The 24,609-nt window shown below is 42.4% G+C and overlaps 3 protein-coding genes across 7 annotated transcripts in view; 2 read left to right on the top strand and 1 right to left on the bottom strand.

The window, feature by feature from the left end:
• The first annotated feature begins 15 nt into the window (after nucleotides 1-15).
• ccl20b (chemokine (C-C motif) ligand 20b) lies at nucleotides 16-6,979 on the top strand. Its single transcript, XM_069159775.1, has 4 exons — nucleotides 16-5,253; nucleotides 5,423-5,525; nucleotides 6,195-6,269; nucleotides 6,374-6,979. The coding sequence occupies exons 1-4, from the start codon at nucleotides 5,172-5,174 to the stop codon at nucleotides 6,447-6,449; spliced, it is 336 nt and encodes a 111-aa protein (XP_069015876.1). The 5' UTR covers nucleotides 16-5,171; the 3' UTR covers nucleotides 6,450-6,979.
• A 20-nt stretch (nucleotides 6,980-6,999) lies between these two features.
• On the bottom strand, nucleotides 7,000-13,853 carry LOC138204472 (toll-like receptor 13). The gene is made up of 4 exons (XM_069159762.1): nucleotides 13,715-13,853; nucleotides 10,856-13,489; nucleotides 9,659-9,776; nucleotides 7,000-8,079 (listed from the first exon to the last, which is right to left on the bottom strand). Exons 2-4 carry the CDS (start codon nucleotides 13,383-13,385, stop codon nucleotides 7,839-7,841), a joined length of 2,889 nt encoding a protein of 962 aa, XP_069015863.1. The 5' UTR covers nucleotides 13,386-13,489; nucleotides 13,715-13,853; the 3' UTR covers nucleotides 7,000-7,838.
• Nucleotides 13,854-19,111: 5,258 nt separating this feature from the next.
• cnksr2a (connector enhancer of kinase suppressor of Ras 2a) overlaps nucleotides 19,112-24,609 on the top strand; it is a 59,605-nt gene continuing 54,107 nt past the window's right edge. For all 5 annotated transcript variants that reach the window (XM_069159760.1, XM_069159756.1, XM_069159758.1 and 2 more), the window contains exon 1: nucleotides 19,112-19,234. In XM_069159760.1, the coding sequence (XP_069015861.1) occupies nucleotides 19,171-19,234 (64 nt within the window). In that variant the 5' untranslated portion in view covers nucleotides 19,112-19,170. The remainder of the gene's footprint in view (nucleotides 19,235-24,609) is intronic.

Here is a 24,609-nt window from a genome sequence, read left to right on the forward strand (position 1 = left end):
CCGTCGGGCCGGGGAGGAGACCCGTGACCTCGAGGGGACATGACCAAGAACCTCAAGTTGCTGCTTTTGGTTTTGACAGATTGACGATCGGTGTCATCCTCGCCCAGGTTTCGGGGCCCCCGCTCTGACATTCCTTTCACGTTTTGGCTGAAAGCCTCGCACCTACACGAAACCCGTTTACTTTCCAGCGAATGACACGCTACTTGCTTTTCATTAACGCCAGCGCCGCCGGATTCTGGCACGTCGGCGATTTTGAAGTGAGCACAAACTTGGTGCCACACCAGTTCGTGAGAAGCAACCGAGCGGGGTTTTCTCTGTGGGGGTCATGCACTTTGAATTCATCAGTTTGTCAACATGGAGCTTTGCTGTCACGCTTCGAGGCGTCTGAAGGGAAAATATTCACTGCAAATGACCTGAACTGTCGCCGGGCCACCCGTCGAGGATCTTTTTCCGGTCGTCGGTTCTCGGGTTCGTTTGGAAACTATCAAAATGACCTCAGAGCAATCAGCACCGACCGTCGCAGGTGGCGTGCTGCCAAAACTCGGCCTCTGCTGCCGTCGTTGGAACGAAGTTTCCAGACAATTATCGCAGCAAAGATTGATCTCAGAGTTTTGTTGTCGTTTTTTTCCCCCACCCAACTGTAATGACTACAGTGCCCTGAGCACATACCAAGACGGCCAATCCTACCCTTCCCTTCTTATCCTATCCTTGTTTTTCCATCTGCATGAGCCAGCGAGCTGCCAGTGAGTTATGCCTGACGATGTGCCGCAGCAAGTACACCGATCCAACAGGTTTATTTCTGTGCACCGAAGGAACACGGAAAGTAATCGTTCAATAGTTCTGTCACTGAAGTCAAACAAGACTTTCTGCTCTTTTTTTTTGTCAGTTCGGTTGCAACGTGTCCACATTCGTGGGTTCCTCCTCCGAGGGCGCGTCAGCTCCCTCGCTCCCTTTTGAAGTTTTCTGTTGCTGTTGGGACAGAAAGGAAAAATGACTCATGACTACACCTGCGGTTGCCTGAAGAAACTGAGAAGACAAACGGCAGACGATGAAAACATCTCAAACCTAATCTGCAGCGACAAACCACAACTGGCTGTAGTAAACGGTCCCCCCCCCACCCCCTTACTTGCTATTTTCACGCCCTCTTGCTACGTACGATTTGGGCGCTTCATTTTAGATTTTGTCGGCTGCAGAGAGGCAGCTGAAATGGCGTACTTTCTGAATTTTTGTGTTTACTGTTAATTCGTCTCGTTAATGAAAGTCTCACCAATAACATCAGCTGAATATAACAAGTTGTAGCCGGCACGGACAAAGCACCTTTCCTGAAGATCCGGTTTGAGAAACAAATCCAATTTTCGTGCAGTTTTCAACAAATCTGAAAAGACTCTTTCATTTCAGAGTCAGAAAGAAGACTTCAGGACGCAGTGCGATAAATAACTGCGTTCACGTTGCCACAAACTCGCGAGAGGTCCTCGCGTCTGGCGATGGTTCCACACATATTTGGCGGGATTTTTCCACTTTAGTACACTTGAAGGAGAAAAAAAAAAAACCAACAACAACAAAAAGCTGTTAACGTGATACGTTCAGAGCAGGAAGGACGGATTAGACTTGTAAAATTGGGAAGCGATGAAGGGGAATTTGAAATGCTGGGAAGTGGGTCATCCTGAAAAGAAGCCGTAGACATGGAGCGGGGGGGGGGAACACAAAGGAAATCCAAGTCACATCCTGTATATTAAAGACAAAAAGAGATGGCAAGAAAGAACAAGACGGGAAGCAAAATCTTTCACTGCGTTAATGTTACGGTGCTCTGTGATCTCCTGCGCCAGCGTGAGGTTAGAAAGCGGCTTCTTTTCGGGGCGTGAAGCGAATATTGTTGCCGGGAGGACCGAGCCGGTGCTGCTCTTCTCTGCACGAGTGTGGTCTTCAGTTACCTTCTTGCATAAACTGGCAGGACTACCTCACAGGTCCGGGCGCATTATGAGTAGCGTGTGTTAATAACCGAGCCGGGTAAAATTTCCCTCCGAGAGGCGTTTTAATATCGATTTACCAAAATAAAACTCTTTCCCCTCCTTCTCCATTAAACACTCGGCCCACCTTAAATTTCTGCTGACTAAGCAAACACTGGGATCAGAGTTTGCGTTCTTCCCAGGCCTCTGTTATCTGGTGTTGATTTACAGCTCGGTAACCTTATAACTCACGATTACAGGCCCTGCGTCGGGGCTTTCTCGGAACCTGTGGTGAACTGAGGTGGAAGCTGCAGTTTTCTGTTCTTTAAAAGCGTCTGAAGTCGTAGCCATTGTTGGGTCTTCAATTTCACTTCACTTTTTGATTTTTTTTTTTGATTTTCCTCTTTATTTATTGCCATATAACGTATCAACTGAGTAAAATATTGAAGGAAATACTGATAGTAAAGTGAAGGGGCCAACAAAATATGTTGTATGAAAATCTCGACTCTTAAGTGCGATCTTGTCAACAATTCATAAAAATCAACTTATTTCAAGGAACCTATTGATTCCTCAACCAATAAAAGTGCCTGCGAATCTTCTAAATATCATCAAAATACCATCAAACTTGCACCCATGAGATGTCCTCATTTAAATGTGCTCTTTGCAGCTCTGTTACCAGGTTATGGTTTCCCTGGCGTCACCCACAGCGAAGTGGCACACCTCGCTATTGTAAACAGTGGACGTGCATTGGACCAACCTACTTTCTATTTTTAGCTCCTCCAGGCCCTATGAATACAGTTGACGCTCTTAGAAGAGGCAAGTTTAGATAAGAAGGTCATGTCACAACGTTCTGACAAGTTTGTTCATAGCTGAAGTCTTATTCCTTGCAATGAACACCTCATAGCAGGACTGGATGACACAGAAACGCTTGTTCTATACTTAGGGTTAGTCATCTTAAATTAGTACAGGAAGTTTTTGCGCACACAAAGACACACAAAGGCCTTTTTGAATATGTCCAAAACGCATCGAGAGACTAAATTAGCTTCCATATTGACTTTCTAATAAATTGGGCCTTTAGGTCTTTTGAGGCGAGTCGACAAATTCTTCTCTTATTCTCTTACCGCTGCAATCATTTGGGTTATTACGGTGTTGTAATACCACCTGGAACAAATCTCCATTGAAGTCAAAATTGCTCCATCAAATAAGAATCTGCTCAAAGATCGTCGGCGTTGTGAAACTATGAGTCAGGCTGTCGTAGTAAGACGTGATGCTGCCTGATAAAAAAATGTTTGTATCAATTAGGTTTTTACGATTTAATAAGGCGACGCCGAAGTCAACCACGAAGGTAAATATGTCACTTTTTACGCTGATGAGACTTGATAGTGAGATTTCTAATTATAATGTTACAAATGTTGTGTATTTTTAAACTTCTTTCAACTCTTTGTGATGCTACAAATGGAGCTGCTGCGATGGCAGAAAAAAAAAATGTCTCGACAGTAAAAATATCACGATCGTCATCAACAACATAAACGGTATTATAACCGGAGTGTGAAACGATCATGAGGAATGGATGGAGGGGAGAGAGATTTGAATAAAGGCTGAAGTCCATAGAGAGCGTAATCCTCCATCTGAACTCCTCCGCCGACATCATAAACATCAGCAGATAAACATTCCCACACCCTGCTGTTTGTGCAGTGAAACCGCTCGGTGCTGACTATGAGTTCACGATACCACGTCACAGCTCTTTAATGAATAAATTAAATAAATAAAACATTTTTAAAAAAGGTAACGCAGCCGCCCTAAAGTGATGTAAACCCAAAACGATGCGGAATTTAAAGAGAACAAAGGGGGAACTACCTTAAAACTCGAAAGAAGAAAGTGAATTTATCGCAACCACGGCAACCATTGGAAAATGATTTTGCATCAGGCACCGCTATGCAAACCATGTGCTTCTGACATAAACTTCCTCCATTTTTGAGCCATCTCATTGCCGCGGTGAATTTTAGCACGCTCTAGAAGTAGAGACACGTTCGCGTTGTTTCACTTTCATCGTCTAAGATACCGTTTCCTCTCATTTTGTGCAATTGTATGCTTCGTGGGAAAGAGATAGACATACTAAAACCCTTACGCATGGTTGCACACTGACACAGAGGAAATTCCCATCGCTTTTTTTGCCAGGGTAAAAGTTACTGGATAACCAATTAAAGGACCATCAGAGAAAACATGCTCTACGGTTGGGTGGGCTGAAGCGACCCAACCCTGAACTCACTTCACGTGAAAATCCAAACAAATTCCCCTGTTATTCGCTCATATTTATCCCCAAAATCCAGCTAAAAAGGAGAAGCACCGGCACAGAGACATGTTTTTCTGGCCACGAAACCCCCAACATTTATTCTGCTTTAAACTCTGTTCAGCTCCTCAGAAAAAAAAAAAAAAAAAAAAAAAAGAAGCTCGGCCTCTCGGTAGATGCTGACGTTGAAAAGCTATCTGCTAACTTAGTCTGCCTGCTTATGGTGAGGTCAAGCTGAAAGAGGCTGACTTTTAAAGCCTGCGGAGTTTCGCGATTTCGCTGCGCTTCAATCATCAAATCAAATGCGTTTATTTGAACTGCCAAACTGGAAGGTCGAGTTAAAAGATGGCTATCGTGAAGCGGGTGGAGACGGGATCTCGTTCAAAATCAAAGATAACGCAGCGATACTGATCACCGATTGGTCCGCCCTACAAAGACCACCACATGCCACTAAATCCTACAGATTAGTCCAAGAAATGTCTTCCTAAAGTTCATCATTCAACTTTTGACCAGGTGTTTTTTCACATATAAAATCTGCTACGTTCAACGAGCGGACTTCATAATGATTCATCGTGAGACTTTTCTCTTTTTTTTAGACAACCTCTTGAGCAACAGTGCCGCACCAGAGTTTTACAGCTCGGGCTGTCAATGATTTATTTGAAAGGTTTTATTTAATCTTATTTTCTTATGACACTTCCTAACGCCTGGTGGGTTGGAAGCTGCCGTCGAGCAGATGCATCCAGCTCCCATTCCTGCATTGCTTCCTCTGATTTAACAATGCCGCGAGGCATTGTGCAACCCTTCCCTGACCCGGGGAAACCCCAGGGACGTCCTACAAAAAGGAGCGAGGCCACACGGTTTGCTTCACTCTCACTGAATGCCTACAGGCGAGTCACACCGACAGACACGAGCAGAGCGACAGCACCAACCAAGGCATGGCAAGCGGCAAAACGTGTTTGATGGCGGCTCTGTGCTCCCTCAGCATCCTCGCCACCTTCATTGGCGGCGCGCAGTCCGGTGAGTGTGTCAGCCAGGTTTTTTCTTTCTTTTTTTTTTTTCTGTCAACCCCTGTAAGAGTTTTGATGCGTTTAGGGGAGCTGAGTGTTCAGTAATCTGCAAGACCAACCGACTCCTGATGTAGCTTTATGGACTAAATAATACCAGTTTGTTTTGTGTTTGTTCACAGTCAGCTGCTGCCTGAAGTACACCCACCGTCTGTTGCCATTCAAACGGCTGATAAATTACACCGTCCAGACCATCAACAATTCCTGTGACATCAACGCCATCATGTGAGTTAATGGTTCAGCAGATTTGAAGGCAGGTAGATGAAACGGTGTCTGATAGCTGTCACGTTGGCATCAAATAGCCCAATTGTTTGGTCCTTAAAACATCGGAAAACAAAAAAGGTTCACAGTAGATTGATATCGAGCACAAAGTGACATCGTCAGATATGCTTTCGTAGCAGTTTTTATTTCGCTAAAAAAAACAAAATCTCAGTTTCTCCCATTTAAGAAACTGGATTTATGAAATGTTGAGTATTTATGCTTTAAAAAATTTACTTAAAACTGTGTGTTAACTGATAAATTTACCGACTGCCTGTTACAATTCTACTTAAAATATGTAAGAAGATAAGTTATAGTGGCGTATTAAGAAAATGAATTGAGAAAAAAACTGAATAGGATCATGCAAAAGGCGACGAAATGGTCCTTAAATCAAAATGCGGATGAAAAACAGGTAGAAGGAAAAAAAGACATGACAGAAACATTGCAACACCCTGGTGTCATGTTACGACCTGGGAAAAAAAAAAAAAAATCAATCCCGAGTGGCGCTCTTGTTGCAAATCTGTCAGAGAAACTCTCTAAGTTGTTAATAATCAAACTGACACTCTGGAGTGAGACCACGTGGAGCGAAACTGTCCCTTCGAGTCCGTTCACGTGATGTTTTTTTTCCTCCGACAGCTTCCACACCGGGGTCAGGTTCGTGTGCGCCGACCCGTCCCAGAACTGGACCCAGAGAGGGATGAAGTGCGTGGAGTGAGTACAAACATCCTCGCGTCGCCTTTTGTTTTCTTGCGTAATATCTTCAATTTGAATTCTCTCGGCCGTTCGACGAATTCACGTTTGATTATCCTTCGCAGCGACCTGAAGAAGAGGAAGACCACTCAGAGCTCGAGAAGGGGAACTTCTGGCGTCACCACGACGACCAAAAAATGATCGATCGGTTCAAATCTGCACCCAAATCTCCAGCGATGAAAAAAGTGAAACGATTGCTGGTTGGGTTTTTTTCTTACCCCGATAGCTGAAAATTCTTCGTTTTTTCATTCAGATGAAACTTTATAACCTGTATTTATGGTTTAATTTATTTTATTTTATTTGTCGGATACAAGTTAATCTGACAGCAGGACGTACGTCGAGCCAACATCGAATAGTTTGTGTCCGCGATCCAAGCTTAGTATTTTGCATTTAGACTTTCTGCATTTAAACCTGATTTTTATGTGGCTTTTCTTATATTTGTTCTGTTTTATAAACAGGGAAGCGTAGTATCCTTGATACACAGCTTGTGAAGCTCTAAACTGTAGTTGAAGTTACATTACTTAAAAAAAAAAACAAATCTACTAATTATTTTTTTTTATTTAATTTTGTTTTATTTTGTGTTTTTGTTTACCGGCTGTGAAGTTTATGAGTTCGAAACTGTGTTTTCAGAAAGTTGGGAGCATTTGATTGTAATTGATATTTTGTCAAAGACTTTATTAAAAACAAATAGTTGAAAACACATGCGTCTGTCAGCATGGACTTCACAAACAATTACACAATTCATACTTCATCTAGTGACCCTTCAAGCCCTTTTGGTTAAACTAGTGAAATAGTCAATTTTTGTACTCAGTTACAGGAGTGACAATTAACACATTTACACTTCTTATGAACAAAATATATGTGCAGGATTATAATGCTGAAAGTATATCAGTAGTAGAGCCTTGAAAGAAAATGTCTACAAAATACGATGGTCCTATCTGTTTATTAAAGTGTTTTATTTTCCTTTGTAAAAGTCTGAGGAAGACATCTTGCAGAGGACTGATCTGGTCACGTGACCTTTTACACCGGTCACATGACATCGATCAATTATAATGAAGACAATCTACTTTTTCATTTTGCCCAAAGCCAACAACAACATTATAAAAGCTTCCAGAAAAAAGCAGTCATAATTGTGACCAGTATTTATTTATTTAAAAAAAAAGGTTATTTACATTGCCAAGAAATGGAAAAAATATCAAAGTGAGCTTAATACACAAAGAACATAACTTTAAAACAAAAAGAAAGAAAAATAGAGTTTGCATTAAATATCGAGCATTGGTCATCTTTTCTTTTTTTTTTACCTTGAAAAAGAAAAGAATATCAACTGGCTGAAAATGAGCGACGAAACTTAAGTGATAAAAATAATATAAAAGATTCAGAATTGTAACAGTTTCCCGTTTTTATAGATGGTGAAAATGAGTCCACCTGATTCATTTAAATGGAAGAGACAAAATATTAGGAGCACCGCCGAGTCGTCCTACTGCATCACGGCTGATCACTGTACGGGCTATATTTCGTATTTCCTTTCCATCACGGTTGTTCCAGCATCGAGAGATGGAACCGGTCCTCGTCCAGATCTTGTCCGGTCTTCAGCGCCTGCCGGAGCTTCTCCCAGAACAGCTCGCTGTGCTCTCCGGCTCGGGGCCAGCTCAGGTAGCTCTGCCTCTTCAGCAGCTTCCTCATGCGGTAGTAAGGAGACATCAGGTACCCGGGGATCTCCTCCAGAAACACCAGGATCAGGACGTCCTTCTGCTCGTCGAACAGACGGAAACTGGACGCAGGGAAAGCAGGTTTAAGTGATACGAGAAAGAAAAAGGCCTCGAGACAAGATGCAAAAGGAGATTCGACAACAATATAAGAAGAGATAGGGTTTAAAGGAGTAAAATGATATGATGGATTAATGAGGAGAATAATAAAAAAAAAAAAATACATTATGGGATACGAATACATTAAAATTGTACCTTTAACTCTTCAATTTTGTTATCGATCAACTTTTCTTTGGTTGACCAAATTTGTTTTCAAATAAAATAGCAAAAAAACAACAACATTGTGACGTTCCCAAATTACTTATTTGTGCCCAAACTTTTTTTAAGCTATTCAAAAACGAACAGATAATTCATATTTAATACAGAAAAATGTTCAAATTTGAGAAGCTGGAGGTCCATTTTGACCTGATAAATGACCTGAATAGCTCCAAAAAAAAACACCAACTATTCATTAACCAATCATTTAACCGCCGGATATCAAAGTGAAGATTCCAATGGCTTTACAAAACTCGCGAGATCAAACGTGACTTCAGAGCGAAACAAAAACGGAGAGCGAAAAAAAAACAAAAAAAACAACGTTTTCTGCATTTAGCACCACAAGCTGGAGGTGAGTTGGACATGAAGCTTAAAGTTTGTTAGACCTAAATAAGACTGGTGTTAGCTATGGCTACATGCTACAGGTGGAGAGTGGAGAAACATTTAAATGTCAAATCAAATAGGCATTAAAAAGTACAAAAAAAAAAAAAAAAAAAAAAAAAAAAGAAGTTCACTTAGGAAGTTAAAAGAAAATGGGGATTCATGTCTGGCTGTGGTTATAATAATAATAATAATAATAATAATAATAATAAATGTTATTTGTATTGTACCTTTCATACAAGAAATGTAACTCAAAGTGAAAATGAAAAGCAGTGTTTGACATAAAAACAGATATAAAGGGATATTTAAAGATATAGAAAAGAAATTAGATCCATAAGAAACAGATAAAATGCATCAAATTAAAGAGTTAAAATGTAGCAATATGCATTTGAAGTTGCGGTAGTTCAAAGTTCAAGAGAGCTTCAGGCGTAACTAGTTAAAAGCTAAAATAATGAGATATGTCGTGAGCTTTCTTTTAAAAGTATTAACCGATACGTATTAGTCACTCAAGCGTCAGATCTGTTTGGAAGCTGTAACCTAAATTAATACAAGAAAAAAACAAAACATAAATGCTCAATTTCGAACACATTTTTTTTTTTGCTGTCATTTTTCACAGTCTTTGAGTTTTGACTCCAATTTAATTCCACGTTGCCGCACTTCTCTTTTTCTGCACAGGTTGAATGACGCTGACTGTGCAACCAGCGCCTCCAAGCGTTGATCTCCACGAGTGAGCTCCTAATAATGAAGACGTGCTTTTAAATAACCATTAATAACCGACCGATTCAAGAGAGGCTCCTCCTTTTTCCTCAGACGGTTTTTGCCACCGGAAAGATTTGTTTGTTTCATTGCAACGTAGAGATTAAACGCACGGATAACTTTGCGTAGGCATTCATAAATATCTGAAGTTAACGATGCGTGACACCGACGCGCTTCATACGAGGCGTTTACCTGGCCGCCTGGATCTCTCTGGAGCACCACTCGCTCTCCAGGTATCTGCGACTGATGACACAGATGGTCTTCCTGCTTCCGTAGATGGCGTCCGTGATGTTGTCTATGATGGGTTTCCCTGAAGGAAGGAAGAGACGAGGACAAAGTTTTACGGTGAGTATTTAAATCGTGACGTTCAGTAAAAGCACTGCGGCGACACCTTCCGGAGAACAGATGGAAATACAACTTCTGTGTGAAGGCGTGTGAAAGTTGCACCCCCCCCCCCATCCTGTGTGTAATTATAATATTTACACGTCCACTGTACAGTGATAATCAAATCGCTTCTTTGCGGGAAAAACAAATAACACCCAGAGGTGGAGATATTTATAGTGAGGGACTTTCACTCCTCTTTTAAAAAATATTTCACTATTATTATAGTTATATAACACTTTCAGTTGCTTCTTCCCCCACAAACAAGTCCATGAGATGCAGATATGACATCGTTCTGGATTACAGCTCTTTACAAAGCGCCCTCTTGTTGTTTAATTGTTGAGTAGTTTCCGTAACATGTTTAGAGGTTTTTTTATTTTTATTTTTGAGAACTTTATTTACATTGTCGTCATCCAGCATCGTCAAACTTAAAACCTTGGTATCTGTTGAATGTGTTCAATATGCCTGAAGATTTGCTGCACAAATCAGTCGGGAATTAAAACAAAGCAAAAGAGTTGAAAACAACTAATCGATTAAAAGCAAAAATTAAGAAATAAAAAAAATTAAAAAAAATCATACTGAAAATATGAACAACATCAACCAAACAAAACTTGAGGATATACAATATAGTTTAATATAGAAATAATATACAGTGGAGAGCGTCAATATCAAAATACCATCAAAGCATCAAAGTCCATGGCAGTCCATCTAATATGAAAAAAACACAAATGTGAACCTCATGGTGCTAATGGAAGAAAAACAAGAGCACCACCACAATCAACAGGACTCGTCCTCTGGGGACTACGAATGTACCAAATTCCGTGGCGATCCATCTAATGGTTCAGATATTTCAGTCTGGATCAAAGTCACGGACAAACCAACAGATAAACTTCCAGAGCTACCCACCAGTCACGCCACTAACGTGCCTGAAACCTCAACTCGAAAAAGGGGCATCTCAATCCAAAACGTGCCCCGGTTATCGACCCGCAGGTGTGGAGGCGGTCTTACCTGGTTCGAAGTCTCGATGGTGCAGACACAACCTCCAGCCCTGCTCGTTTTCCAGTTTGGGTAAGAGGTCTCCGATGACCCACGGCTCGTCGTGGACGTTGTAGGAGATGAAGGCGTCGTACTGATTCTCCGCTTGCATGTTTTTATTCTTGGTGTCGTAAAGCCAAGCCAAGAAGAGGTAGTAGGCGTAGACCAGCTGCCACCTCATGAAATGGTAGGTGAAGGTCGCCACCATGGAACAGAGGATCGTGCACGTGGTGGTGACGAAGCAGATGAAGTCGACGTCCACCGTGCAGAACGAGTTGAAGTCGAAGTCCAACAGCTTCTTCCCTCTCATGACTGGCGGATAGTTGCACAAAAAGTTGTAGGCGTCGTAAACTTGTGTTTGCGGGTCGTTTTTGAGCCAGGGGATGAACCAGATGTTGCTGCAGTCGCAGGTGAAAGCGTTCCCCTGAAGATCCAAGTAAAGCAGAGCTGGTAGGGCCTTGATCACCTCGTGTCTCACCACCGAATATTGGTTCTTTCTCACCTGCAGGAACTCCAGTTTGGTTAGTTTGGCATCAATGAGGAAATCCAGAGACTGAAGACTCGCTCTGGACATGTAGAGGGCGCTGAGGTTTTGAAGCGGGGCAAACAGTTTTGAATCAAGATAGCGTAGGTCGTTTGAGCTGACGTCGAGCGTCTGCAGACGAGGCGTGTATTTAAACATGCCCGTGTGCAGTTCTACGAGTTGACTGGTCCTGATGCGGAAAAGCAAGAGATTCCCCAAACCCTCCAGGAAGTTCTGAGGCAGACGGGCCCTCCCCCGGCGGCGCTGGCTGGGAACATTGAGTTCCTCCAGATGTGACAGTTTAGAAAACGGCGGATGAGGCAAAAGTGAATTATCCTTGTAAATGATGTGATTGCCCGACAAATCCAGACGTCGCAAGTTAATGAGAGCGTTGAAAGCACCCGTTTTGATTTCCTCTTTTGTGAGAAGATTCGATTGCAGCAGAATTTCGGTCAGATTCGTCAGTCCAGTGAAACTCTCCTTTACAAGTGTTTTGATTTCATTGTCATGCAACGACAAGTTCTCAAGGGACTGCAAGCCTTTAAATTCCCCCGGTTTGATACCACTGAGTTTATTTCCATTCAGATGCAGCCTTTTAAGATTCGGCAGGTATTTTTTGAACGCGCCGTTTAGTTTGGTTATCTGGCTGGTCTGTAGTTTTAGAATTTGCAGTCGATTTAAATCTCTGAAAACGTCCTGCGGCAGAACTGGGATTGTGTTGTTATAAAGGCTGAGCTTTCTGAGCAACGTCTGATTGGCGAAATCGTGATGCCGGAGCTCGCTGATGTTATTTTTGCTGAGATCGAGTTCGTCGAGAGTCGGTCGGTTTTGTATGGCAGCCGGAACGGACGTAAGCTTGTTGCGATTCAGGTTTAAGATCCTCAAACTTCGCATAAACGTGAAGGCGTTCTCGTCGATATTTACCAGCTTATTTCCCGCCAAGTCCAACTCGGTCACGTTAACGCACGACGCGAACATATCGGACGGGATGGATTTGAGCCTGTTACTTTGGAGTTTGAGTGTGGACATTGTCGGGATGGTGCAGGAAATCTTAATCAGCGGGTGGATTTTGTTTTTCATCGCGTACATTTTCAAAGAAGTAAGCGACGAGTTCACCGTCTCCAGCAATGTTTTCATGTCGCCGGGAGTCATTCGAAGCCCGCTGATATCGAGACTGGACAGTCGACTGAGGAAAGTCTTGTTGCGTACGTCCCATATCATGTTTTGCTTCCCGTGAGAGCCGCCGATGTTGAACCAGGTTAGATTTGGAAAAACATCGGCGGTGATCTGGAAGAGCTTCAAGGGATTTTGAGACACATCGAGGTAACGAAGCGCGAGGGAACTGTTGGTCAGTTGCCATGACTGAAAAGTGGGTAAATTTGTGTCGTAGATGTACAGCTCCCGTAAATGCGGCAGATGCTGCAGTATTAAATGAACTTTTGTTATACTGTGCAGTTTGTTGTTAGAGATGTCCAAAAACGTTAAGCTCGTCATGGACTTAAAAGAGGTCGCTGCCACTTCTTCGATCCCATTTCTTTTAAGTCTCAGTTCAACGAGGCGGCTCAAACCATCAAAAACATTCTCCCCCAGGCGATGGAGTTTGTTATTATTTAGATTTAACTTCTTGAGGGAAATCAGACTAGAAAAAGCTCCGGTGTCGATCTGTGAAATGTTGTTGCGATTTAAGTCCAGCTGTTTCAGAACCGTTAGATTTTTGAAATCGGATGCTCGAATTTTCAAAATTTTGTTTACAGATAAATCAAAGACGTTCACTGTGGAGGGAATATCCAGAGGAACCTCTCTGAGTTTGTTGTTGATGCATATGGCAGTGTTGTCGCTGATTCGGCAATACCTCAGTGCAAATCCCCGGACTGGAACAATTAAACAGAAAATGTTCAGCGAGAGGAAAAAAATGCTGAGTGTGGAACATTTTGATCCTCTTTTTGGTGTTGTTTTGTCCTTCCCCAATCCAGGACCCATTTTAAATCGTTGTTATTAAAAAAAAAAAAAAGAGTCCAGCCAACAAGTAATTGCAATTCTCCAATGTCTAGTCCACTTGGTGAATATAACTGAAGAAGATAATCCTGAAAATTAAATAAAACATACAAATAAAGGCAATCAACAACAACAACTACAAAAAAAAAGCAAAGAGTCACAATATTGTAAATGATCCTAGTATTTTGCTGCAACATCTCATTGGGGAATCAGAAGAACAAACATGTTTGAACTCAGATCTCCTCTGTAACCTTACCACGAATTAAAAAATACATCAAAAATCCTTGTTACAAAAAATGGTTTATGCTACTTACTGTGTCACACGAAGAAAAACTGACGAATCACGGACCCATGAATATCCAGAAAGTTGTAGATAATTGATCCCCCTTCCTACATGAGCGAAATTGTCATCTGCCTGTCGTCTCTATCGTCTTTTCAGTGGTTGATGGAGGAAGTGAGAGCAGCCATAGGGCGGCAACGTAACTTTAAAAAACTATTTTCAAAAAAAATTCCTCGCCGTTAAACGTCGAAAAGTGCGCCTTGTCTTCACGTTGCCGAATTGACCATCGTGAACGTTAAAGGTTTGGTCGCCACGCTCCGTATTCGGGTTAATTCATTTCTAGAGAAAAGACAATGCATAATACTTTCATATTCAGTGTACTGTTCATATCAATTTCATATTCCCCTCTTGTTACTTCTCTTTTGCGAGTCTAATGGCTGGTTTTATCCACTTCCCCTCAAAAGTCACCACAAGTGACAAATGCAAATGAAACAGAGAGTTGCTGCAAGACCGCTCGTCTTTTGCCGTGTAGACAGACTATCTTTGAAATGGCAAGCAGAAAAGGCACTACTAGGCACCTATTCATTGGTGCCTAGTAGCGCTCCTGTCACAGCCCCGATCCGTTCTGTTCACGTGCAAAGGTCCGCCAATGTGTAGAATTGAACATATTTTACACCAACGCCCGATCCTTTTCTTTTTTCTTTTAAATTTTTTTTTTCAAAACGCTTCGAGCACTGCAAGACGTCACCTTCAATTTTGAAATTCAAACAGTCATTCCAACATGACTGAGGTGACGCATCAATGACTCACCCATCACGTGGCTCAGAAAAACTCACTTTCTCGTCGTCAAAGTTTGGAGAATGTACGCGTTTGCACAATCTGTGAAATATTTTGTGTTTTAGCTGGAATACCGTGACAATAAATGGAGAAGTGACTGCAGGTTCTTTTGAACTAAAGTGCAAGTTTAGATTTTGCCATTAGTGATTTCTCGCACATTTTGATGTGTGTAATATCCAACAGACTCCTCCAGCTCCGCTGTCACAAGGACAGATCAGGAGATCATTCCCGATGCAGGAGATCATTCCTGCCCACTGCAATAAGACTGTACAATAACTCGCCTCTGGCCAAATCAATCTCACAACAATAACACCGTTGGTTGCTTGTTTTCTTGTTTGTTTGTTTGTTTGTTTAAATCCTTGCACTATTGTTTAGTTAGTTTTAATTTAATTTAATATTATTCTATTTTATTATATATATTGTGCATTTTTATATTTAATATTTTTGTTATTTTCTATTGCTTTTCCTGTACCTATAATGCTGCTGTAGCGAACAAAATGTCCCCTTGTGGGATTAATAAAGTAACTATTTATCTATCTATCTGTCAATATTGCAGGGTGAAATAAAGTGAAATTACCTGAGAGACTTAAACTGGCACCTCGGTGTGGGAAAATCTGTCGAGAACATCCGCATGTTCTTTAATCCCCTTTTCACTTCCAGATGCACCGATGAACTTGTTGCATTTTCAGTCATTGTTTCCATTCACAATGACTGGAACAAGGCGGGGGACCAAACAGAGAAGCGCCGTTTCTCTTAAAACAGAAATCGCTTCTGCTTCAAAGATTAAATCAATTTGAATTTGCAATTTCCAGTCCATTTTGTGAGATTTAGCAAAGAGTTCCTTAAAATGAGATGTCACCAAACCAAACCAATCAACAAGGATGCACACGCATCCGTGTCTGCGCTGTATATGAAAGTCCCGTTTTATCCTGACATCTTTTTAAAAGTCTGTTACAGATATAATGTGAGCAGCTGATGTCATCCCTTTTATTATTACATGCTAAGCTGACCAGCTGCTGACTGCAGCTTCATATTTGGTGGATATATAGCTGCAGTTGATCTCCAAGACTCAGCGTGCAGTTTCACCATGAAACGAAATGCTCACTTAAAATAAAATTAGAAATATTCACGCACATACAGCAGTTAATGGTTGAAGGGCCCCTAGATGTCATTTTATATCTTGTTTAGGTCTTTTTTTTCCTCTCAGTAATTTTTGATCTCTTATTTGTTGTCATTTTTCATCAATCTCTGGCTGTTTTGTTTCTCTATATTGTTGTTTTCTCTCGTCGTTTTGCATCCATTTGTGGTCACTTTGCACGTCTTTGTGGTCTTATTGTCTTATTTTGTTTCTTAAAAAGTCATTTTGCATTTGTTTATTGTCACCGAGTCTCTTTTTGGTCATTTTGTGTCTCTTTTGTTTTGTTTTGTGTGAATTCCTGTTTATTTCTGTTTCTTCCTTTTTCTTATCGCCATTTTGCATCTATTTGAGTTCACTTTGGGTGTCATTGTGTACTTGTTTGTTCCTGTATTTTGTCTCTTATAGTCATTTGCCATCTCTTTTTATTTTTTTGCTCTTTTGTTATAATTTAGTGTCATAAAAATCAGAGAAAAATCCGGTTTCCACCAGTGAGACTCCCGAGTGCACACGGGAATGTGAGTACTAAATTATGCAACAACAACAAAAATCTATAAAATGTGAAGCTGCCCTTTTAATCAACACTTCCCTGGTCTCCCTTAAAAACAACACCTCTGAACTCATCGCCAGCTCTCCAGTGTCTGCCAGAGCTTCCGGTGTGTCGCAGAGGTCTTCATTTCTTTTAACAGCATGTGAGGCTTGTCGCCAGCAGAGGTCTCTGTTGGGACGGAAACCCTCCGCCGCTCACCGAACCACAGCTCCTTTACTGTAAGTGCATACATCCACCTACAGAGGAGATGACGCAGCAATGAATCAAATCCAAAGATCTGATTGTAGCTCCAGTAGTTTGTCATAACTGAATCCCGTGTGTGTGTGTGTGTGTGTGTGTGTGTGTGTTGTACATGTGAAAGGCTAGAAAGGGGAGTTGGGTTCCTCCCACGCAAATGAAACACACACACACACACACACACACACACACACACACACAAGTCTTTTTTAAAAATTATTCCATTAAACTGAATAATGTTCTGACGACGCTGGTAAATATAAATAAGAATTCATTCCTGCAGCTTCCAGGGCCGAAATACATCCGCAGTGAACGATTACTGCGGCAACTTGTTAGCAGTGCTGTGATTTTTTTGTGAGAGCGAGGGAGGGAGATTAAACTCCAAGATTGAGTCGGTATGAGCCCTTTATGTTTTTTTTCTTCAGTGAAAGGTCTTAAAGGATCAGTTCACCCCTCCCAAAAACGTTTTATTTACCATCAGTAGGAAAAAGATTGTTGTCGGTGAAAGTTTAAAACTTGAGGAGGCATTTTACAGCTGCCTCCATAAGTCTGTTAACAGTCGAGTCAAAGTGATGTTTTTTTTTTGTTTGTTTGTTTTTTGCTGCTTTCGGCCTTTGAAGTCGAAAATTAAAACACAGCAAGGAGACGAACGTATACGGAGACGGATTCCAGCTGTTATTTCACACTCTGCAACCAGCAGATTAAATGTCTTTGTTCACTCCTCCAACCACCGAGGGGCACTTCTTCTTTTTGGGGTCATGGAGATGCTCCAGGAAGTTGTGGTCGAGCACCGGCAGGTGTTGCTGGTTTGATTTGAGAGGAGGCTAACGAGCATTTTTTTTAATTCTTGGAATAGTTTGTGGACACTTTGGATGATCTTGCTACTGAAGCGGTGAGCTGAATCTGTCTGTTGTACGCTCTTTGATTGTGGACAAACGGATCAGTTTCGATTGATAGAATCACTTTAGTTCCTCGACAGGAGCACCTGAGCGGGTTTTAGGCCTAACAAATAGTCGCTATAGCAACTGAACCCACAGACATGGACCAATGAGCGCGCTCTCGATGAGCAGCTGTTGTTTTTCCTTTTCAACTAAGATGTGCTGGCAGATGATGATGTCATGGCTCTGGGCTTTAAAGGTCTACTTTTCCAACTTTTTCTCCGCAGAATAGTTCTGGTTGAAGCTCTTGTTCCACCGGTTCCGTCGTGATTGGCTGGAAGGAGATACGTGCATGTTTCATCCTCACCTGCAGACTCCTTTAAAACTGGATTAGACTCCACTTTGCTGTCAGATTTGTCTGGAAATATATTCAGCCTTTTATTTTGTGCCATTTAATCACATAAAAAAACAACAACAACAACTTCAGAGCAAAAAAATCTTCACGATTCTGTCAAAAATAAATGTGACCTTAATGTCCCAGTTTTTAACCCACATTTCTCTACTTTAGTCAGTCAAAGACTAAAAAAAAAAAAAAAAAAAAAATACACCTTGAATGATCCTCTTTTTTAAATTTACTATCAAACGCAGAGCAACAAAAGGTAGCTTTCTAGGAGGGAGGAGGACACTAATGAATAATTTGACTGTCAAATTCAGGGACTTTCTCAAGGACGTGTCTGCAGGCTATAGAGGGGGATGGGGGGAGGGGGGGGGGGGAGGGAAGGGTGGTGAAACTCAAAAGTCTTTCCAAATGAGCGAATGTAAATGTGAAACAGGTGCATCAACATGTGAAGGAGCTCATGAATTTTCAAGAAGGGGAAAGAAGACGGATAAATGGTTGGAGGGAGCAGAGCGGAGGAAATGATCCTGGGTGGAGGAGTCATTAAGTTTTCCTCACACAGCAGCAGAAGTGTGTAGGTACCCCCCCCCCCCCCCCCCCCACACACACACACACACATGTTTTCTCTTGTCTCTTCATCACACACACACACACACACACACACACACACACACACGTCCTGGTTAAATATCTTCTGAGAATACCCCCCCCCCCCCACACACACACACCTCCTCCGTATCTGCATGATGCTATCGCTCCAGAGGGAAATACACCGTACACGTGCGCGCGCGGAGCCACCCACAGGGCGCGTGCACGAATTAATCATATCTGGAGAGAGAGAGAGCGAGAGAGAGCGAGAGGGAGGGAGGGAAAGAGAGAGAGAGAGAGAGAGAGATGCTACCGGGTGTTAAGTCCGGTGTGACTTATCTATCCTACACTGCTGCTGTCGGTACCGGAGCGGCTGCGCACACACCTACACACACACTCACTCCTCTCTATCACACACACACGCACATTCACCGGGAGCACAGGACCGGACTTGGTGCACTGGGAGGAAGGGAGGGAAGAAACACACAGAGAGAGAGGGAGAGGGAGAGGGAGAGGGGCGACACATGTCAGACCAGCTCGAGCAGGGGAATGTACCGGATTCCGCTGCGCACACGCCCGGGCTGTCCCGCTCCTGAAGGCTCCGCTGCGTTAACGGGACTCGACACCGGGCTGAGACAGAGGCGGGGGCAGGACCGGACCGGGATAGTGTAAAAAAAAAAAAAAGAAAAGAAAAAAGGAGTCACCTGGCTGCGGAGGGCGGGAGGGTCCGGGTGGGGGAGGAGGAGGGGGAGGAGGAGGAGAGCTTTGTTTTGGTTTTTTGGGGGGTGTTTTTTTGGGGAGGGGGTGGGGGGGGGGGCAGTAACGACACTGCTTGCGCGCAGTGGAGACTCGGCGCAAAGTTTCCTCGATGGCGCTGGTGATGGAGCCGGTGAGCAAATGGAGCACGAGCCAGGTGGTGGACTGGATGAAAGGTAGGCTTGTGCAAACACAGACACTCGCGCGCGCGCACACGCACGCGCACACGACTCGTGCACACATTTCACAGACAACAATCTAATCAATTACACACACAGACACACGCACACTGATCATGGGTTGAACATTAATGCAGGGGAGACAGAGGCTGACAAGATGATGCTGCGTGGGAGGTGTGTGTGTGTGTGCGTATTTTTGTGCGTTTGTGTGTGTCCATGCATCATCCTGGCACCTGATGATCGGTGTGATGATGTAATGTGTGAGTGACAGCAGAGTAACCAGCCAAAACTTTACTGCTGAGAGCAGGGGCGGGTTAAAAAGTTTTCACGGTTTTTTTTGTGTTAATTTGATCCATTTGTAGTTGTTTTGCATCAACTATTTAGCATCTCTGCTACATTTCGTGCCTCTACATCACTTTGTGTTTTTTTTGTGCATCATTTCGACTTTGTTTTGTGTTTCTCTGTTGATTATTTGGCTCATTTTGTGGTTGTTTTGAACGCTGACTGCAGAGAAAGATGGACAACATGACTAAATCTCCATCGCCCCCTGGTGGCTGGTCGCAGTATCAGTCATAAACACAACCCACCCCAAATCAAAGTCCAGTTCAAATATGATTTCTTTCGTTTCAAGTAGCTCTCATCACGTTGCTGCTTTTTCAAGTTGGAGTTTTTCTGATCAGTTTGTTTTCAATTAGTTATTTGATGGTGTATGTTGTTATGATTGAAAGCTGTTTCATACCAAGTAATCGTAAAGGCACCTGTAGACCTGTACAGGAGTTGTAGATAAGGGCGTAGAGTGGGTGTTAGTTCCCTGAACCGTGAGATTTATTATCGTATCGTGTGTTTCAAACCACAAAATTAGTTCTTCTGTCGTAAACTGATGTTCTGAAGAATCTGGGGGAACGCTGCAGTTTAAGTCTGCGTCTTTAAGGCCAACTTAATTAGTAAAATAATGCTAGCCTTATAAGATGTACTTAATGACTTGGCTTCGTGAAGTTGAAAAAGAAATGTGCTCACGTTTGGGCAGGAGGCAGTATCACAATACCATCTTTATATATAATAACAGATGAACCTTCCGGGTCCTGAAAGAGAACCCAGTGCGAAGGTGCCTTAATGCGCATTACCATGGAGGACCACTAGGGGCTGGCTCTAAAAAAAAACAACAACTCTGGCTCCTATAAACTCCCAGTCAAAAAAGTCATCACCTTCTCTCATGAAATGCAAAGTCACAGAATTTTTTTTCCCCCCGTAAGTCGTCATGGTGTCGTTCAATAAATTCACCGACGGGACTGGTTGCGACACCAGCGCGAGACAGCGGCTCGCATTTCCGAGATATTTTTGGCTTCACTTTTATGCAGCGGGAGGAAGCGGCGACGCGTCCTCCGAATCTTTCAATACGGTCGATGGGATGCACCGCTTGTTTAAAACCAGCTACGGTTTTGGTGTTGTCAGCGGTCGATCGCTACGCTTCAGAGACTCCATTCACCCGTCCCCTTTTTCAACACGGCCGCGTTAAAGACGTGAATTCCTGCCATTTTTCAGAGCCGTTAAAAAAAACGAGATGGGGAATTAAGCAGAACAGCATCTCTAAGAAAATAACATCAATTAAACACGGGCACAAACCTAAACCCGAGTATTTATCCGAAAATGGAATTGAGTTTTGTTTACGCGAGTGCCGCTGATACCGTGCAGTGATTGGACCGGGGATTATTGTCATGCATAATTCAGCGGCCGGGCTGATTAGGTCTGTGCCCCGCGGGCCTCTGTGAACATTGTAAAACTCTTTTACTTATAAAGAAATGGCTGTAATGTGCTTTCCAGATTCCACACTTTTTTAATTTCATACATTTCCCGCACAGGCAAAATCACACGAAAAGCTTCCAAGCACGAGGGATAAACACTACGTTTCACTGCCAGTCCCCCTACAGCAACTTCCCTTTTTTGTTTTTATGTTTTTGTACCAAACATAATTCATTTAACTCTCATTTAACACAGTCAGAAACATCCTATGCATTGGTCACGACTCATTTTAGCTCCACGTGCAGTGCCAATATCAGCCGGGCCTCCCCAAAATCACCTGCCAAAAGAAGACCTGCCGCACTGAAACACTGAAGACCAGTCCATTTATCACATTTATTATCTCCACTAATTTACCATAAGTTAACAGCCACCTTTTAGACGGGATGCCAACGCTTTAAGCTACATTTAGAGAATGACGTATGTTCAATTTGACAAAAAATAAAGTACAAAAAAAAAAATTAAAAAAAAATGTGAAGGTCGTTCAGGACTTTACAAACGGGCCAGTTGGTAAAAGCGTTTTGGGCTCAAAGTGGGCCGTGAGTCTCGAGTTTGGTCGACCGTGTCGTCATTTGGCAGAACGTTTTAACGCTTCGTACAGTTCGCACCTGAGTTTCGGGGAGATTTGTAGGATTTGTGGGTGTTTCTGGGCCCTAAAACGAAATGAGAGATGTTATCCTACTCCACCCAAAATCTCTATTTTTAGTATCAGTCAATAAAGGAGGCTGTAAAAAGTGTGCAGTTTGCTTGTCTGGCAACGGGGGGCTGTAACATGGACTCGAACAGTGGCGAGTTACCTGAACCCCATTATTTGAGCGTAAGTAACAAGAACCCTCGACTCACAGTTGAATAGTAGAATTTTCTTAACTCCTTCCTTCCTGGAGGTCGAATGCCGTATCGTTTTGTTAAGACGCAGCCTGACACTGTTTTTCAAGGGTTACTGAATGTGACACGTTTACTGAAGACCTTGCCTGCTACTACTTGGATTAAAATAGTTGGAACATTTGTTGTGCTTCTTTTTTTTTTTTTTTTTCTTGGAGTTGCAACTGAGAATTTTCAGAAAAGGTTAAATAACATCAGTTGTTTCCTGACTCATTGTTATAAGGCTTTCATTTACTCTCTAATTTAATGTTGAATTTCTAATTAAAGTCTAATTTAGAGACTGCATTGTGGTCTGGTAATGGGGACAGACAGACTTGTTATTGTTATTATTATTATTATTATTAATATCCAAAGATCTCAAGTCTGTTCATTTTGTCCTCACAGCTGTGGAGCTGTTACTGGCTGAATTTCAGGGTGTTTTTTTGGTTTTTTTTCTTGGCTTCGTGGAGTTAAAGATGACATTTTCGATTTGCAGTTTTCCTTGCAGAAGTGGACTACCTTTCCTTCAAACGAAAAACAGTTATGATCGTATGATAAGATACCGAAAAAAAAAAAAATCTCGTTATCATCACCTGGATCTTCTGTTTGAGATGATGAAATAAGTTTCGTTGCGGTGACTCACGTTTCCTCACGTTGATTACGTTGTTTTTTTTTGAAGATGTGAGCTGATCACATCAGTCGTGCAGTCATGAAACAGATATGTTAAGACGGCAATTTATTAACATTACAATATGATCGTTTTTGTGTCACGTTTTGAGCAGTCGAAGCTCAAATTTAAAACATTTTTTTTTTATGGATGCCACAACTATTTTGTGTATCAAATTATACTTTAAAAAGAAAGACATTTCCTTAAATATTATATTATCTATAAATAGTGGTAGAATATAATGAAGAAAGAAAAAGGTTCAGTGAATTTTGAAAAGTTGACAAGTTTTTTTTTTGAAACTAAAAGCCTTTTTAAAATTCAGATTTTCACCTGGGATGACGGTACCTAGTGTATGAACTTCAAAACTGACCTTTTGACCTTTAACCGCAGCTTCTTCAAGCCGATCTGTGACATTTCTCTCCTGCTTAAATGCCACGATGCATCATCTTGCTCCTCGTTTCATCAGGCTTACGTTGAAAAAAACTGAACTGTGGTAGCTAACATTAGCAAATACTTGTTATTCATCATGTCTGTTTAAGGCATAAAAAGCAGGTCAGCGAGTCTTGAAATGGCGACAATGATTTATTTACATGATGCACCGAGTCGGTTTCTTGGAGGAATCATCTTTGGATGTGTTATCGGTTGGTCATGTGCATATGGCATGTGTTTATATGTGCCCCTGTGTGTTGTGTGTTGTGTGTGTGTGTGTGTGTGTGTGTGTGTGTGTGTGTGTGTGTGTGTGAGTGTGTGTGTGTGTGGGGGTGGATGGATGGTGACTTGTTCGTCTCAGACCGTCTGTGCTCAACAGCTGACAGTCGCACACACCCGCTCTGAACAGAAGGCTCCACCCGAGTCCTCGGACATTTGCACGCACACGCACACGCACACGCACACACACACGCACACACACACGCACACACACACGCACACACACACACACACACACACACACACACACACGGCATGCCTTCGTGTGGTATTCGGTTCTCGGGGTCCCTCGGGTGAGTCTGGCGACAAAAGGGAAACATGATAGGCTATAGTGTGTGTGTGTGTGTGTGCGCGCGTGTGCGTGTGTGTGTGCGTGTGCGTCCAAAAACATGTACCGATCACATATGCCAGAGGCGTTTGGGGCCAAAAGGTCCGGGTATTGTTGACTTCGCAAGAGTGCAGCAATTGGCACGGCCGATGCTAAAACAATATGGGAGCGGTGCACGTCAATCGTAATGTGAGCACTTACTGCACGTTGGTGGGGAATGCTGGGAGTTTCGTTTGCCCCACGTCGTGTCGTGTTATCATCTGCTCGCGCACACACACACACACACACACACACACACACACACACACACACAGAGAGAGAGAGCCGGGCAGAATCTCACCTCGTTTCCCTCGCATGAATTTGATTGCCAGACTTGAAAATCAGCAGTGAAATTGCCGTGACAGCATGCGAGCTCATCTGATGACACCACTTGCCACAAGACAAAAAAAAAAAAAAAAAAAACGCCAGAGTGATAGTCGCAGCCTTCGGGATCAGAGGATCAGGGGATCAGGGGATCAGGGCTCCGCAGGGCTTGATCTGTTTTAGGTTTTAAAGTGTGACACATGAAGATTTGGAAAAGCATTCACCAGGTCGTATCAGAAAACGTCAAAACTCTCGTGTTTATGGGTTCAGTTTCTGCGTTACTGAGTGAACATGTGGAGCTCGGGTAAATCGTAATTTCAAGTGTTTTGTTCACTCGGAGGCCGATGAGTACAGGAAGGCCAAAAAAAACCCAACCTTGATTCAGCTCGGGTTACATGCTAAAAGCGATGACGAATCTTGATTGTTTTTTTTGTTTTTTTTAAGCATCAATTAATGTTTCATTCAAATATTTTCTTATTGTCATTTATTGGGATATATAAAGCTGAATGAGAGTTAAAAAGACAAAAACTTGACATTTAGAAAGCCACTTTTAATGGCCGCAAATTCATGGTTTTACAAATGCAATTTGACCACTAATGCACAAATGTAACATTTGGAGGTGGAGGCTCATCATAGCGCAAAACTGCA

The sequence above is a fragment of the Embiotoca jacksoni genome, unplaced genomic scaffold (genome assembly GCF_022577435.1).
Source record: "Embiotoca jacksoni isolate LCO1_2020_lvr unplaced genomic scaffold, fEmbJac1.0.p SCAF_25, whole genome shotgun sequence".
Lineage (NCBI taxonomy): Eukaryota > Metazoa > Chordata > Actinopteri > Embiotocidae > Embiotoca > Embiotoca jacksoni.

Bases quoted from the DNA above. Each gene is read 5' to 3' on its own strand.
- ccl20b (XM_069159775.1), top strand. From the start codon at position 5,172: ATGGCAAGCGGCAAAACGTGTTTGATGGCGGCTCTGTGCTCCCTCAGC. The intron at 5,254-5,422 runs GTGAGTGTGTCA...GTTTGTTCACAG, and splicing joins CATTGGCGGCGCGCAGTCCG to TCAGCTGCTGCCTGAAGTAC. The intron at 5,526-6,194 runs GTGAGTTAATGG...TTCCTCCGACAG, and splicing joins TGTGACATCAACGCCATCAT to CTTCCACACCGGGGTCAGGT.
- LOC138204472 (XM_069159762.1), bottom strand. From the start codon at position 13,385: ATGGGTCCTGGATTGGGGAAGGACAAAACAACACCAAAAAGAGGATCA. The intron at 9,777-10,855 runs GTAAGACCGCCT...TCCTTCCTTCAG, and splicing joins CCATCGAGACTTCGAACCAG to GGAAACCCATCATAGACAAC. The intron at 8,080-9,658 runs GTAAACGCCTCG...CCCTGCGTCCAG, and splicing joins AGAGAGATCCAGGCGGCCAG to TTTCCGTCTGTTCGACGAGC.